General features: G+C 43.9%; 2 protein-coding genes across 2 annotated transcripts in view; one reads left to right on the top strand and one right to left on the bottom strand.

Annotated features, from left to right (window-relative positions):
* The first annotated feature begins 1,320 nt into the window (after positions 1-1,320).
* Positions 1,321-7,955, top strand: GNG10 (G protein subunit gamma 10). Its single transcript, XM_054186195.1, has 3 exons — positions 1,321-1,495; positions 5,154-5,285; positions 7,050-7,955. Exons 1-2 carry the CDS (start codon positions 1,415-1,417, stop codon positions 5,277-5,279), a joined length of 207 nt encoding a protein of 68 aa, XP_054042170.1. The 5' UTR covers positions 1,321-1,414; the 3' UTR covers positions 5,280-5,285; positions 7,050-7,955.
* A 2,178-nt stretch (positions 7,956-10,133) lies between these two features.
* The window catches only part of SHOC1 (shortage in chiasmata 1), a 56,887-nt gene continuing 53,124 nt past the window's right edge, over positions 10,134-13,896 (bottom strand). Inside the window, exon 30 of the mRNA XM_054185689.1 lies at positions 10,134-12,047. Coding sequence (XP_054041664.1) covers positions 11,947-12,047 — 101 coding nt within the window. The 3' untranslated portion in view covers positions 10,134-11,946. The remainder of the gene's footprint in view (positions 12,048-13,896) is intronic.

Below are 13,896 nucleotides of genomic sequence, written 5' to 3'. Positions count from 1 at the left end.
AAGCAGGAATGAGGCAGCTGAGAGTTACAATAGTATCCAGTAAAGCCAGTGAAAGTTGAGATGACTTCAGAGAGAAGTGTTTGTGTGAACAAGTATTGCTGGTACTGGGTAGCAGTGAGATCTTTGTGTGGAAGAACGTGACAAGGTAATAGGATTTGAAGAACAACCACCTTACCTCTTATCAACTTTTTTCAAAGAACTGTATCTGTTTCATAGCATGTATGTGCTTTCAAGTATATAGTGTATATAAGGTGAAATGTACATTTCACTCAATGTCGAAAAGGTATTCAGAGCCAGGGCCTTTCACGTTCAGCACGAGTCCTTTCCACGTCCATGGCTGGTCCTCCCTGTGTTCAGAGCAATCATTTAAGGCTGCGAGCTTCATCCCGACAGCTTCTTAACAGTCTGGCAAACTCCGATGGCTGGCAAACCCCTGCCAAAAAGTGAGGTGAGTTATTTGTGTCCCCCAGTGAAATGCTGATGAGCAGCGCAGGGGGGATACAGCAACGCGGGCAGCAGCTGCTGGGCAGTTTGACCCACCGCCTGCCTGTGGGCAGAGCTGAGGTTTCATTAAATCTTTGCAGGACGTCTAGGAGCTCTTTTTCATCTTTCCCTTTTTCTCCCCTTCTTTTTTCTCCTCCTCCCCTCTTTTCTTTCCTCCTCTTTTTTTCCTTTTTTCTTCTTCTTTTTTCCCTTCCCTCCCTTTTTTCCCTTTCCCCCATTTTTTCTTTTTATTTTTCTGCTTTTCCCCCTTTTATCCCTTTCCCTTTTCCCCTTACCCCTTTTTTATTTTTTCCCTTTTCCCTCCCAAGTCCCCCCTTCCACCCCTTTTTTCTTTTCCCCTTCCTTCCTCCTTTTTTTCTCCCACCCTCTTTTCTCCCCCTCCCTTTTTTACTTCCCCTCCTTTTTCCTTTTCCCCTTTTCCTCTTCCCACCTTCCCCCCTTTTTCCTTTTTTTGTCTTTTTTACTCCCTTTTTTTCCTTTTTCTCTTCCACCCATTTCGCCCCTTTCTTCCCTTTCCCCCCTTCCCCTTTTTTAATATTTTTCTTTTTTTGCCTTTTTTCTCTTCCCCCCCTTTTTTCTCCTTTCCCCCTTTCCCCCCTTTTTTCTTTTTCTCCTTTCCCTCCCTTTCTCCCCCGTTTCCTCTACTTTCTTTCCCTTTTCCTTCCCCCCCCTTCCCTTTTTTTCCCTTTTTCCTCTTCTTTCCCCCTTTTATATTTTCTTCCCGTCCTATTTAACGACCAAGGTTTCCTACCGCCGCAGCCGCTCCCGCCCCAACGCGGGGAGGGCCGGGGGGCGGGGCGGGGGGCGCCGGGCCCCTCCCCGGGGCGTCTCGGCGGCGGTGCCGGCAGCAGGAGCGGCCGCAGCCCGGTCCCCGCGGAGCCGCGCCGGCCTCTGTCCCCCGGTCCCGGCCATGTCGTCGGGCGGCAGCCTGAGCACCATGCAGCGGCTGGTGGAGCAGCTGAAGATGGAGGCGGCCGTGGAGAGGATCAAGGTGCGCCGAGGGGGACCAGCTGCTCGTTCCCGGGAAGGGGGCGAGGGGTGCGGGTACCCCGGGGCGGGGCGGGGGGGCTCCGAGCCGCGGCTGGCGGCCGCGCCAGTGCCGTTCCCTGCTGGAAGGAGCTGTAAAAATCATTACAGGGGCGTAAATAATTACAGCGGCTCCTGGTTAATTGTGCGCCAGGGAGCAGGGTCGCGGGGAGCCGCCCCCCAGCGCCGGCGGGTTTGCGGCTCTTTGGGGGAAATCGGGCGATTTTCTACGCATGCATGAACCTTCTTCTTCTCCAGACAAAGGCAGGCTGTCGCGGCGGTCCTGTCCTCTGCCAGCTCTCGAGGTTCCGTTTGTTTTTTTCGCCTCTGGCAGCCCAAATTCACCCATGCAGAGCTGCTCTTGGTTCCCAGCAGGATGGAGGGGGTTCACAGCTGCCTCGCGAAAACTGCTCTTTCCAGCCACACAGAAAATCCAGCGTAGGCTGTGAAGTGATGAAGGTCAAATTAATTTGTGTCCTGCATTTTCCTCTTCTCTCATCACCTCCGTGCATTCGCCATTTTTCTCTGGCCAGTCACAAAGCACCAGCTTCCTTAGTCTGACCGCAGTGCTGGTATGCTGAGCTGCAGAAACTTAGCTAACTGACTTAAAAATATTTTAGAATATTTTTTATCAGTATTCCTGTCCTGGGCTAGTGAAAAACTTGAAGTGCCCATTACAAGGTGAAACCACTATGGCTTTTGGATGTCATCCTGATCAATTAATTAACGTTACTAAATTTTCTTAGGGAATACTGAGTCGACAGATGTTTGAGTCACTGAAAGTGACTGCTGTTTATCACTGCAATGATGTGTGGGAATCTGTGAGAAACGGTGCGATGCAGAGTGAAAATGTAGGCTCTTGTGGCAAGAGGGATATTGTTTGGTCAATCATTTCTGTGTTAGGCATTTCTCCTACTTTACACCACCAACAGTAGCCTGGATCTCTGTTCCTGCTCGTTTTGAGGCATGTACCCCCTCCTCCTCGCTTTTTTTTGTGGTGGGGAGGGGGCATAAAAGATAGCATTTGTAGTTTATTGGGTGTTGCTTTGTGGTGGTAACATTCTGTAGCTGGACTTCTTAAGGCTACGTTTTTATTATGGGTTTGCGTGTACCCCAGGGAGGCTTGGCCTTGTAGGACCTTGGTCTCGTCTTTCTTACAGCGCTGTGCGCAGCAGTCGCTTTCCAGGTCTGCTGTTCTAGAAACCTGTTTGGGTCTTTTTATAATCACAACTGAAATGGTGCATGATTAAAATTGTGTCTTATAAAAAGCGTTACCTAGGGGTTTCTTGACATGCAGTGTAAAAACAGTGAGGCATATATTCATCTGGTGAAAAACCACTTGGATCAGTTCTAGCGGACAACTTGGGTAGCAGAAAACGTTGTTTGGGCGACTTTGAATAGACAATGTGTTTTCAGGCGGAAGCTGGACATGAAAGGATTTTTAAAAATACATCCCATACTGTGAAGTTCCAATGGTGGTTTTGTTTACCCTGCCAGCTAAAAAAGCAGACAGGAACAGTATTTTCGGAAAGAGGAAACCCAAGTAGGAAAGAAGTACCCACACGTATCTTGCATGCAGGGAGCGTGTTTGTCCGGTGGTGAAATTCAGCAAAAACCTGTGTACTTTCTGTGTGACCTGGAGGAGCGAAGAAGAATGTTACAGTGGCATAGGTAAGGCAAAGAGTAGGCAGATCTGTCCTGGAACATTCTGCTGCTATATGGATGATTCTCACACAGATGTCAAAAATCAGGTTTGTGTCTCTCCAGGAGCACCAGGATAGAATCGTGGAATCGCCTAGGTTGGAAGGGACCTTAAAGATCCTCTAGTTCCAACCCCCCTGCCATGGGCAGGGACACCTCCCACTAGACCAGGCTGCTCAAACCCCATCCAGCCTGGCCTGGAACACCTCCAGGGATGGGGCACCCACAGCTTCTCTGGGCAACCTGTTCCAGTGCCTCACCACTCTGACAGGAAAGAATTTCTTCCTAATATTTAATCTAAATCTCCCCTCTTTCAGTTTGAAACTGTTAGCCCTCATCCTATTGCTATGCTCCCTCATGACATGTCCCTCCCCATCTTTCCTGTAGGCCCCCTTTAGGCACTGGAAGGCTGTTATAAGGTCTCCCTGGAGCCGTCTCTTCTCCTGGCTGAACAACCCCAACTCTCTCAGCCTGTCAATCAGCCTTTCAGATCATTGAGTCCAACCATCAGCCTAACTCTGACAAAAAGTAAACCATACTTCTAAGCACTATGTCTACCTGTCTTTTAAATACCTCCAGGGGTAGTGCCTCAGCTGCTTCCCTTGAGGCTGGGGTTGGGTACTAGCAAAGAGTCTGCACTGTGCTTGAGGCAACGGTGCTGAGGCTGCAGGAGGTCCAAGGGGCTTGGGCAGGGTGGGAGACACCTTTGCAGCCTCCAGAAGGGGGTTCTCCGCAGGGAAGGAAGCAGTGGCAAAGTAGCAGGGATCCTTGCTGTGGCCGCCTCTCCCTTTAATCCGCCGAAGAGAACTTGGGAGGCTGTGGGAAAATGCCACTCCTAACAACTCCCTGAAATGCTGACAGCTGCTGGGTAAATTCAGGCAGTTACCGGGATGAGCGTCCTGGAGGAGAGCTGGGAGGCGGTGAACAGGACAAACAGCAAACGGAAGTGTATGCTAGGCCAGATTTCCCACACACTTCCAGATGCTCTGAGATGGGATGGCCCAAAACCAAAATCCCACCAGGGCTCCTGGCTGGGCCCTTCGATCAGGAGGCCGGGGAGCGTGGATGGTGCTGGTGGCTACTGCGTCGTCCCTCCGCTGGCCACACTGCAAAGTTGTGCAGGAAGGAAAATCAGGAGTCCTGATTTCAGGAGTCCTGTAAGAAGGCAGAAGTGACCTTGTATTCTCACCCACATGTTCAGTATTTCCTTTTCCAAAAAATGTAGCAGGCAGTGTGTATTTTGACAGTTCTCTGCAGCTGTTACTCATCCGTGTCTGAAAAATTGGGAATTCCCCTACATTTTCCTTTGAAAATACAGGCACACTACTGACTTGCTGTCCACAGGGAGAGCAGGGGAGTTCAGTGCTGGAGGCATCTTGCCTTTGAGTTCCTGGGCTTGTTCTGCAGCTCTGGACTGTCCTCTTTGGAGGCCAGGGTGTGGATTTGAAGCTCTTGCTTCACTGCCCTGGGAAGGTGGCAATTTGGACTTAAAATCCTCATCTTTTTGCTTTCGTTCCTTGTTACACTCCATGTTGCTTAACTGTTTGGGAACAAAAATCCTTTTTGTGAATTATCCGAGGATATAAGAGTTCAAATATAAAACTGAAAACAGTAGAGTGGATTGGAAAACATTGTGGTCATGGCCCCGTGTGTTTTAATGAGGACAAACTCCATTGTGCTTGCACCTCAGTCCTCTGCACTCCTCTGGCTCATTACTAGAATGGTATTTCACGTGTGTTTCATTGGCGCTTTGAACATGTGTGTCTGTGCTGAATTCACTTGGTGTTTTAGAATCCAAGAGCTGACTTGGCTGCTCTCCAGCTCTGTTTGATAATGGTTCTTCAAGAGGAAATGCCTAATAGATGCTTGTGAATGAATTAGTTTCCGCTCTGGATTTGTTTTTCTTTTTCCTTTCCGCACAGGTGTCTCAGGCAGCTGCAGAACTCCAGCAGTATTGTATGCAGAATGCCTGCAAAGATGCCTTGCTTGTTGGGGTTCCTGCGGGGAGCAATCCCTTTCGAGAGCCCCGCTCTTGTGCTCTGCTCTGAAATCAGGTAATGAAGTCACAGATAACCACGACAACAACCCTGATTTGAAACTCAAGCCCTAGGAGGTACAAGGGCACATGGCGACAGTTGTTTTGAATGTCAAGGTCTTGGTAGCAAAGTGTTCATTGCTTCCCTGCTGGCTCTACAAATTGTCTTCTGTTTCTTTTAGGTGTGGCAAATGAAGCATGTGTCTTTCCTACAGCTCTTTCTAGAGGGGTTTTGTTTACGAGTTGTTTTTTTTGTTTGGTTGGCCAGTTTTTCTGTTTGAGCAGCTTTAAGGTCATCATCAGCATCCAAAATAATAAAAACTGTGCCACTGTCTGTGGCACGCAGCTGCGTTTGACACAGCCGGACATAAAACACAGTCACGTGTTTTATGAAGAAGTAAGACAAAGCTGTGTCAGCTGCGTGTGCTCTGATGACGGGCTCACAGCTTAATCAAGAACCTTGTGAAAATACATTTTGTCTCCAGCATCAGACTGCAGTTCATTTGGCCATGTCTGTCCTTGGGCTCTTTCTGTCGTTTACTGATGGTGCAGCACCAAAAGCGGTGGAAGCAGAGAGGAGCTGAGGCAGCCCCTCATCACCCCCTTGTTCAGCGCAGGTCTGAAGGACGAGATGCTCCCTGAACTCTCTCAGCCTTAGCCCTCTGCATTGCTTGTACCTGCAGAACACTTGCAGAGCAGGTGGGTGGGTGACCGTCCGGTGTCCGCAAACCTTCGGGATCCAATTCCGAGATTCCCACTCTTGTTTCTGCCGCCTGTCACACGGGTATCAGTGATTGCAGCAGGAGGAAGGAAGACCGCGCATGATAGTAGTCTTGGGCAGGATCACACCATGACTTTTGTTGGAAAATCATATTTCTTCTGCATGACAAACAAACGTGGAAGTCGGATATTCAGAAGGGGTTACTCTTTTTTAAAAGAAAAAATAAAAATAGTTCCTGCTAAAGAGCTGAAAAAACTACAGAGAGAGGAAGAACCACTGAATTCTGTTCTTTCTTTGACAGCGCTTTCAAAGTGAAAATTAATGTTTTCTTTAAGGGCAGAGTTTAAACTAGAACATAAATACTTGCAAAATCTTCCCCTTCCCGCTGCCAGGGGTCCTGAGGTTGCAGTTGTGCTGGTGCCTCACCAATAGTGCGGTTTTGGTTGTTTCTACATAGGTTGGACAAAACAGGAATGGACCTGAAGAAAGAGAACAACAGAGCATGAGATGCTCTTCTGGAAAAAAACTTGTGTGGGGGGGAAGCACAAGTAGAAGATTTTATTAATTTAGGTGCTACCCTTAATTCTGCGTGCAAATTAGATAAAATTGATAGTGACTGCTCCACGTGTTCTTCTGTTATTGAAGCAGCCTTTCTAATATTTGTTTTTGGTGTGTGTGTGTTTCTGTGTGTATTTCTAGGATTCAAGTTTGATTGCACCATCCTGAGAGGATACAAAATATTTTGTCAAACGAGTTTGATGGTTAATTTATGATACTTTTAGAAATGCATAGCTCAGCCCAAGACGTCATTTAGTCATCTTTTGCTGATAGATCAATTATTTAGTTTATTATGATTTAGTTATGTTAGGATCATAAAAAATAAGAGCAAAGTTGAAAAGCCAATTAAAAATTTTTATAATACTCAAGGGTGCCAACATCCAACAAAGGAAAGTGTTTATTCTTTTTTTCTCAGTGCAAAGGAGCTTTTGTGTTACAATTTGTAAGAGAAATGTGTCTCCTTAGGAAGACAGCATTTAACAAACCCTTTTTTTCCTCTTACAGGGAAGGCCATTGGAGAGCTGCCTTCAAGCATGATATGAGTAACAACTGCCTTTCCCTCACAAGAGAAGTCTCTCTCTGTGTCCTAACTTTTGTGTGGCTAAAAATGATATCCTAGATATTTATCTGTTTGTTCTTGTGTATCTGTACTTCACTATCTTTTGCTAATGTTCTTAAATTTTTTAATGTAACTCTTATTCTTTTCATAATTGTCACCATTGTTACTGCACTATGCTAACTACACAAATATTACTTGAGAAGCTTACATTTTAGAAAAGAAAAATACATGAATTTTTACCAAATTGCTTACTCCCATCTTGGTAAACTGTTTCACCGGAATGGTAGTAAAAACTTAATCTGTTTTTTTCAAAATACAACATTCAAAAAGTGAATCGTTGAAGTATAGAACTAAACACTGTTAGTACTGAAGTAATGTTCTCAGAGGGAATTTTGCTTCCATTACCAAGACCTGGAACCAACTACGTTTTTTTTCACGTGCATCTAAGACCATAAATGACATGTATTGGAAACTGCTGGACACAATGTGTAGCACAGACTTGATTCCTCAGGCATGTTTCTTACAAGACTTCTAATCTGTAATGCTTCTCCTAGTTTGTATTCGTAAAGGTACTGCTGTGGTGGGATTTCCTCGACATGTTTAAAATGTGACCAAACAGACACTAAAAACACACGCGAACACCCAAAGATAGTTGCATGCGTAATTGTCAAGGTTTGCAATACACAAAACTTAACTAAAATGTGCTTGGTCATTTGCCTTCGGTTTTTATGGACCACTTTTACAAGGACAACTAACTTTTTTAATAGGTTTTTAATTTTGTCTACTTTCTATTGTTTGTATTAATCTTTTAGAAGTTTGGAAATAAAATTCCTTTCCCTACTGGCTTTGAACTCATTGTTTAATTGTAACAAAGAGCAGATATTGTAAGGAAGAGGATACTTCGATTTTGCAGTGGGAGTGGAGGCCTCAAGCTGTTTGGCTTTTGGGGAAGACAAAGTCTCTGTTGGATTTTTAGAAAATGTGTATTACTAATAGAAAAATCTTATTTATAGCTTTTTACCATTTTTGTGGCAAATAGTAACGTTATCAGGCTCACTTACATATTTTGAAACTGTAAGGAACAAGTTGGCAATCTGAGTACTTAATTGTCATTAATATTAACTGAAATGGGGCAATGAGTGTCCTCCAGGCAGTTCAGTCGTTGTCAAAGGATTTTCATGCTTGCTGTCCTGCAGGAGGACACTGAAACGAGAGTCCTAGTACTGACAGTATACATTATGCCTCTGAGTACAGAAGAGAACATCCTTCCTTATGAGATTTCCTTTGCTCTGGCTTCGTTTCGTTGTAGGCTATTTGAATATGGTAGTTTTTCTTCTAGTACTCAACACGTGCCCACGCTGCGGAAGCCCAGGGGAAGCATGGTTATTCCTACTTGCGCAGAGGTGATCAGAGGCTCAGATGGAGGTCAAAATGCTCAGGTCAGGGAGGGTGGGAGAGGGAAGAGAGTAGACATCAAATGCCTTTCAATGGCCAGCATCTGGCGGATGGTCACTCCCTCCTAGGCAAGCCCTTTGTATTTCTTTTACCTCCCGCAGTAAAACCTCCCCACGCCATCCCCACATCTGTTTCTCTCCCAGGTCCCCTTCCTCCTTAGTGTCCCTAGGTGGAGCTTGTATTCTGGAGCAGCTGCTGAGCTGGCATAAGGAGCCGCCAAATTACAGAGTGCAGGAGACTGCAGCCGCTGCTGGCCAGCCAGTCTCAACCGCTGCTGTCTCTTGGCTCTCCCGCCCAGCCCCGTGTGGTACCTTTCAGCTGGAGCACCACCGTCCACAGGTGTTGGAGGAGCAGCACCATGTGAGCACACTGCAGGTCCTGGTTGCATCCGCATCTCACACTAGCAGCCCGTAGGAAGACCTGTGCAGCAGTGGTGAGATGGGGGGATTGGGAGCACTCCACCCTGGTGGTTGTTCTGCAGTCCCACGGGAGGAAGACATGGATTCCAGTCATCCTTGCCATATCCCTTTGCTCTCAGGGCAGCCTGCAGCTCAGTTGCTGGGTACAAGCAGGGAGAGAGATGCCAGCAATGCCACCTCTGCCCTCCCAGGCATGGTTGGTGACAAAAGTTGGGGGGCAGAACAAGCTCCAGAACAGGGTGGGTTGGCATTGAGGCTCTTGGGTTGCTGTGAGGAGTCAGTTTTACGAAGAGTGCCACTGCTGGGTGTTTTGTGTTGGCTAAAGGAAGAAGCAGCGTGCATCTTGGCAGCTCAGCTTTTGCTGGTCGCCTTTCTAGAGGTACCCAACGAACCTGACGAGCCTGGGCAGCTGTCAGCTTCTGTAGGTAGCAGAACAGGGTAGCTCTTACCTACCCAGTCAACAGGACAACATCTCGTCTCCAACTGCAGGTGTACGTGGGTATGGACTCCTTTGATGACCTGAACACCAAGATGGCTTAGACAGGCACAAGCATTGCATTTTCCTTCCCCTACTCTAACAGGTGTCATCTGCAGTAGGGTGGACGACTGTGAGTAACATCTTTGCTTCCTGTACCAAAGACCATGCAAGAGGGCTGTCTGCTGAGCTCACAACTCTTCACACGGCACATGGAGGCCTTCATACCCGACTCATGGCAGCAGGTCCCACGGGATGCCCGCAATAAAGCAAATTAAATGAGCGCATGCATCTGTACACTAAGTGCCGCACACGAGCCACAAGGCCCCCTTGTCTCACTGCCATCTCTCGCAGTCCACCAACAAGGGTCTTCTCCATCTGCAGGTGCCACCTGCCTGATCACTAAGCAGTTTGCAAATTTGATCCAAGAACCTGCTGATGGAGGACCGGTGATTAGGTTTTGTATTGAACCTTTTTGTCTGAGAAGTAGTTACATCCTAATTCTTCTTAGTTACAGATTATTATGGGGAGGGGGGAGAAAGGTGCATCTTTACAGTGCAATAGTAATTTTCATACACACTAAACTGATGGGGGGGAGAATGTCATGTGATAAATTTGTCAATCTGTACATACCTGGGAGAGACAGAGTCATAAACTAATACAGTAAAAAATAATGGGTCATTGCAAGACAGCCCTTAATTTTTCTTTACTTATTTAATGTAGGCAACATGCCTTTATTTTCAAAGCGATCCACAGATTATCTGAGCCAGTCTTCCATGATTGTGCATGTGAAAGTTCTGCTGTCACCCTTTGCCTGTGGGGAAGGAGAACATAAATACATAGCTTGGCAGCGGCAGCTATAATTTTCTCAAGTGTGGTCATCTGTGACTGAGACTTTGTAGAGCTGCACTCCCAAAAAGAACAGATTCCTGGGCCTGGCAATTTGGGACACAGTTCTGAAAAACAGAGCCAAACCCATGACGCAGAGATGGAGAATGGTTAGGGCAAGTGACCACAAAAATGGGCCAGAAATAGTAAGCAAACCACATTTTTTATTTAAGTTTTTCTCTTATTCTGGGCAAAATAGGGAAACTCTGGCTTGTTTGCAATTCTACTAAAAGTCTTTTAATGTTACACTTGAAAGCATAGCTTTCAAACTAGAAAGTTTCTAAAGTCTTGCGAACAATTTGGATACAAATAATTTGGGGATATTAGTGTGAAATAAAATTGCTATAATTGCTGTCATAATAGCTTTTAGGAATTCTCAGCCGAAAATCAGCACTCCATTTTCTCTGAAAGACCAAAGCTTTCTCTCCTAAGTGACGGTTTTATTTATCCAAATAGTGAATATGCGCTTAATGAAGGCTCAATGTCAGGAAAGTGTTTTATTGTAAGCATAACCCTGAACTTGGTGGTTTGTTGTTTCGTTGTTGTTTTTTTTTTTTTCTTTCATTGCATCAAACTTTAAAAGATTTGTGAGTTTGAAAACTGAATCATCTCAGCTGAAGGCCACTGAACAGACACCAACATTCTAGAGCTGGCAGGCATGCCTCTGCAAACCATGCATGCATTCCTGCAGCAGAATGGAGTTACTGTCTACCATTGCTCCCGCAGATATTTCCACTTTCGTTGCCAGATCTTTGGATGGAAAGTGAGGGGTTGGATATTCTTCTATCTTCTCTCTTCTGTGGCTTGCAACTGAGATGCCTTTTTTTTTAAAAAAAAAACCAACCCTCTCTTACCTCTTCCAGCTGTAGCCTACAATATCTGTCACTGCCTCTCAGATGACTCTCACCTCCCTACCTGCCAATGCACTGCAGCAGGTTGAAAAATGCGGATGCCAACAAATGGACCCCACCAGATCATGCAGAGAGCTACAGTCACAGCTTAGTTCTCTGAATCAAATCTAATAGAATCCTATATTTCAACATATCTTGCACATCTTGTCCACAAAACAAACAGGTTGTTTCTGTAGCTTGATTATGATTAAAGGCAGTTCAGGAACTCATCCCATGGTTTCTAAAGGAGCTTTCAGAAAGAAAGGAGTGGAGCTAAGCTCAAGGAACAAATACGAAGGGTTACAGCTGTAAATGCAAGAAAGCTCTAAGACTTTATGAGCAGCCTTGAGATTCAGCAGATCTAGCCCATCTTCAAGTTTGCAAAGCTCAATGCTCAGGGAGCAAACATAGGTGCCTTTAACTATGAGCTTTAGTGTTTCGGTTTTTTTCATTCATATTTTATTTTTTGTATAAAAAGTGATAAAGTACCTTTATAACACCCATGAGAACAAAGAGAGAAGCAGTAACTGTCCAGATTCAAGGAACTAGTTTGTTTAGTAAAATTTTAAAAACATAGAAAAGAATCCTGAATTAGTAAGGATTCCCAAACCCTAATTTCTCTCTAAAAATGAAAAAAAAAAGAATTTCATTTATTTCCCTTCAAGGAGTTTAAGAATTTTAAAAAGTATGTGTAGTATGCAAATCTCCATTGCATTCAAAAGAATTTAAGACGTGTTTGTCCATCACTTCTTCCAGGGACTCTTTCATACGTCAGCCTCCTTTTTTTGAACTCTGTTACTTCCGCAAATCCTGAATCTGGAAAAGAAGTGGAAAGAAAATATATGTATGATAAACTACAAATACAACACTTACACAGACTTGACTATGTATTTCTCAGAAGCAGTAACAGACTTTAGCTTTAACCAGTATGCTCTCTATGAAAAGTATCAACTGCCATAAATCTAAATGTGTACAAATTAATATTAACTACTACTTACTACTACTGATCAGTTTTATGCACATCATCCTGTAACAATAATACAGGACCTTATACAAAATAAATACATCAACCTGCACTATGCTTAACCACAATATTTCAGTAAAGATTTTAATGCTTATTTCTATTTCATTAATCTTATACTCAGTACTATTCAGTAACTGTGAAAGTTAATTCTTTTTAACCAGTCTTTACAAAAAGTATTGTCAGAAAACTTTAACACTGACCTAAGGATTTTATCTGTTCCCGTGGAAATACTGGCTTGGCATATTGGATTAATGGTTTGTGGTTTAATAAATGTTTGATCTGAAGCCTGAAGAAATCCCTGGGCATTCCCAATGTGTCTTTTTAATTTGACTCTGTACACTTTCTTAAAATTGTGATTCCACGTTTCTTAAATTTGGGACTTCAGAAGGCTTTCACTGTATCAAGGAGGTTTTTTTGCATTAGCATGCACACCTATTTAGTGTACTTAGATTTCCCCTGGCTAGTGAACGATAAAGTAAAATAAGCCAATTCTTTTAAAACCTAAACCAAAAATCCCTTTTCCTTTTTTGATTAGATTCAGATTTAAGTATACCTTTTCCCCACTGGGCAAGAGAATCACTGAAAGCTTATCAAGTTGGAGATCACAGTGTTTTCAGAATCCTGTAAAATGTAGTACCAGAAGAATCTGCTCTGATCTCTACTGAAACAATTTTATTTAGAATTTCGTACCATCAGTGCCAGTTACAGGTTACTGAAATACTGTCAACTACCCAGCAATACTCCAGGTCTCAATTTTAGTCTCAATGGAGAGGCAACAGGTCTGTTCATAGTTTTTGTATGAGCATTTTAATTTATATAGGCTGAAAATTAAAAGCAGTTCACCATATCCAATTAACTTTTTCTCTCTTTACTTCCATAATTGCCTTAAGCAGTCCATGAAACATAATATCAATTAGTTAATTGTGTTTTCATGAATGACTCTGATGTAATTAGTGAAAGTGTTTAATGCTGTGCTGACCTTGCCATACCACCAAGAAATTTAATGACAGGCAGCAACGGAGAAAACATAAATTAAATGACCTGTACTAGGAGTTGGGCACTTTATTTAAGAAGTTTAACCTTGGATTTTTAAAGAATGTGGCATCTCACCTATAGGGAAACATCAGAATTTAAAAAAACCTAGAATATATGATACAGCAAAACTTAGTCTGATGGGGACTAGTGATGCTTTCTTACTTTTAAGACTCCATGGATACATGTTAGGCTTATCAAAAAAGGTCTCAAGCGAACTATATTTGAGAAAGTAAACCAGGGATAAGAAAATTACAAAAAAAGAGAAGCCTGAAGCTTTTGTGTAAGGACTGTATACACCTTCAAGGTGAACAAAGTTTTGAAATACACACTATACCATCTGTTTGAAGAAATACGCTTTGGAATGATACCAAGACGGCAAGATGGAGAGTTTAGTCCTGGAAACATTAGCTAAAAAAAATAACCCAAGAATAAGGGAACTGTATGAAACAAACTTAGGAAGTTGTCAGAGTGAAATTCTTACTCCATTAACACCAACTGCAAAACACAGCCATGTAGTAGTATCTAAATTTCACTCTGAATTTGCTGAATCTACTTTTTGTCTTTTAAAGAAAATACTTTCTAGTCTTTTCTTCCCCCTCTTGTTCA

Source organism: Rissa tridactyla, chromosome Z (assembly GCF_028500815.1).
Source record: "Rissa tridactyla isolate bRisTri1 chromosome Z, bRisTri1.patW.cur.20221130, whole genome shotgun sequence".
NCBI classification, from domain to species: domain Eukaryota; kingdom Metazoa; phylum Chordata; class Aves; order Charadriiformes; family Laridae; genus Rissa; species Rissa tridactyla.
This window is presented reverse-complemented; position numbering and strand designations above follow the sequence as displayed.

Excerpts from the sequence above, each read along its gene's own strand:
- GNG10 (XM_054186195.1), top strand. The coding sequence starts at position 1,415 with ATGTCGTCGGGCGGCAGCCTGAGCACCATGCAGCGGCTGGTGGAGCAG. Across the intron at positions 1,496-5,153 it reads CGGCCGTGGAGAGGATCAAG|GTGTCTCAGGCAGCTGCAGA; the intron begins GTGCGCCGAGGG and ends CTTTCCGCACAG.